The following is a 2,242-nucleotide window of genomic DNA, read 5'->3' on the forward strand; positions in this document are numbered from 1 at the left end:
AATCTGTAATTAGTTATTTAATTTTAGTTATATAATTCATATACATATCATTTATATCATTTAGTTATATAATTTCATATACATAATTTGATTTAATAATAACCCAATTTGAAGCAAAAACAGAATGTTCTGACTATCTTTGTGAAATTATACTACATGCCTGAACGAATCAAACAGCAGAAGCTCTGAATGAGATGCAGATTCACTCTCTGACAGCAGGAGGCGCTGAAACATCTAAACTTTTCTGAAGACCGTTAGTTCCCCTCAGAAACACATTCATATAAACCCCCAAATCGATATTTAGGATTTTCTTCCAATAGTTCGTACATCATGAACAGTGAGTGATCTGCCTGCTACAGTATTTTTCTCTGTGCGTCCGTCTTCAACGTCTCTGGCCTGTGTTAACCGGAAAATGTTAGTGGTTTTGAAACCGTGAAATTTTCAAACCGCGATATACCTTGATACCAGTAATCGGCCCATGCCTAGTGGGGACCCTGAATATTTCCATCTACATGTTTGGACACTAGGGATGGGCGATATCTTATCGTTTACGATATACCGGTAAAAATTCTCCCCATGATAACAATTGGTCTTCCTGCGATAATAACGATGTACTACAGTATGTACTACAGTAGCACATGTGCGATACAGTTTTGCATGTGTATGATGTGCGAGGTTTCAGTGCAGACGTTGGGAATCGCACCTCCATCAGGATGAGTTATCCTGAGGGCTCCCCGAAGGTCTGGGAAGACACCGATTCGGATCTCAGATTTGTAGCTGTGATCTATAAGTCTGTCGACTTCCACTGGCTTCGTGCAATGATTACCAAGACGTCCGTTGTGAGTGCTTGTTCACGCATCAGGCAGATTGGTTGTCTTGATCAGAGCAGTATGTCTGAAGGTCACGTTTAACGCTCTCCTTTCAGTCGCTGTGGAACTGGCTGTTTTTCTGGCAGAATGTGCCGGTGAGTGTCCCGCTTAAGGCCTCTCAGTTTCGTCTGCTGAATCCAGAGATTATTAGAGAGACGGCCTTGGATCTGCTTCACTATCCCAATGTTAGAGAACGGCTGTGGGGCTGGGACCAGGTGAGCTGCTTGTCATTGCTTTTATAGGGGGATTTTTTTTTCTTTATTAGGGCTGTTGATTTAACTTGGTGCGATTTATGTAAAAAAGCGCCCTGTCCCGTCATCTTGCAGTTGCTGAAGAACATGATGCAGGACTGACTGCGTGATGGAGTCTATTAGAATGCAGTTATGTGAGCCTAAATGTTAAGATATGAAGGCAAAAAATGCCTCTCTTATATGATAGTTTTCCCCCAGTATCTACAGCATTGCAAATGTGATATTGTTTTTATACAACAGTTTAATAAACACGTTTAATTTTGTGGTCGGCCAATATATCGGCATGGGCTGATCATTTTTTCTGTTTGGCCGATGTGTTGGAAGCGGGACTTTTATTTTAATGGAGCTGAGAACGGCGGCGCCTGAGCACACAGCGCTCCCATTCTGCTTCTTCATTAGTTATGGTCTCTGTTTAACAGTTTTGTCTAATACGTTCCTAGAGAGAACTGTTAAACAAAGAAACTAAACTGTTTACGAAAAAGTATTACAGCGTTTGCTTTTATATTATTAGTAACAGAAAGTCAAACACTATAATAATTTCTCATTTGACGTCAGCATTCAGCAAACACGCATTTATATCATTTAAACAAATTTTTAAATATCTAATAAACATTTAATTTCACAAACCTTGCAGACTTGCAGATCAGCTGTCAGATATTCTGAAGTGTGCATTTGTAGCCAGCATGAACGTGTTCTGCACGTGACGGAGAGTTTAGATGTCACTGGAGATGCACGATCAACAAACATTAAACCCTTGATTTCAAATTATGCTGTACTATATTCAGTTGCCCACCGTCATATTCACTGTGTGCTGCATGTAAAACTAGTATTACGTTGTCTTTATTAGATAAAACATGATCCCCAGTGTGCACAAATTTACCAGATTATGGAGCGCCAGCTTGGTTACAGTGTTACTTCCTTTTTTTATTCATGTTTCAAACAATTTCTCTATTTGTGAAAAATACTGTAATATGATTACAGAATCAAGGAGTTGCCATCTAATGTAAAATGGTTTAATTTAAAGATTAATTTTTTTTATTAATTTTCAAATTATTTCTAATTTATTAAAATAAATATATTGGGATGTATATATATATATATATATATATATATATATATATA

The 2,242-nt window shown here is 37.8% G+C and overlaps 1 protein-coding gene across 1 annotated transcript in view; it reads left to right on the forward strand.

Moving 5' to 3' along the window:
* Positions 1–2,242, forward strand: part of LOC107746174 (lactosylceramide alpha-2,3-sialyltransferase-like) — a 12,064-nt gene that overhangs the window by 7,576 nt on the left and 2,246 nt on the right. Inside the window, exons 4-5 of the mRNA XM_016560287.1 lie at positions 652–839; positions 926–1,084. Coding sequence (XP_016415773.1) covers positions 652–839; positions 926–1,084 — 347 coding nt within the window. The remainder of the gene's footprint in view (positions 1–651; positions 840–925; positions 1,085–2,242) is intronic.

The sequence above is a fragment of the Sinocyclocheilus rhinocerous genome, unplaced genomic scaffold (assembly GCF_001515625.1).
Source record: "Sinocyclocheilus rhinocerous isolate Xijiao unplaced genomic scaffold, SAMN03320098_v1.1 scaffold348, whole genome shotgun sequence".
NCBI lineage: Eukaryota > Metazoa > Chordata > Actinopteri > Cypriniformes > Cyprinidae > Sinocyclocheilus > Sinocyclocheilus rhinocerous.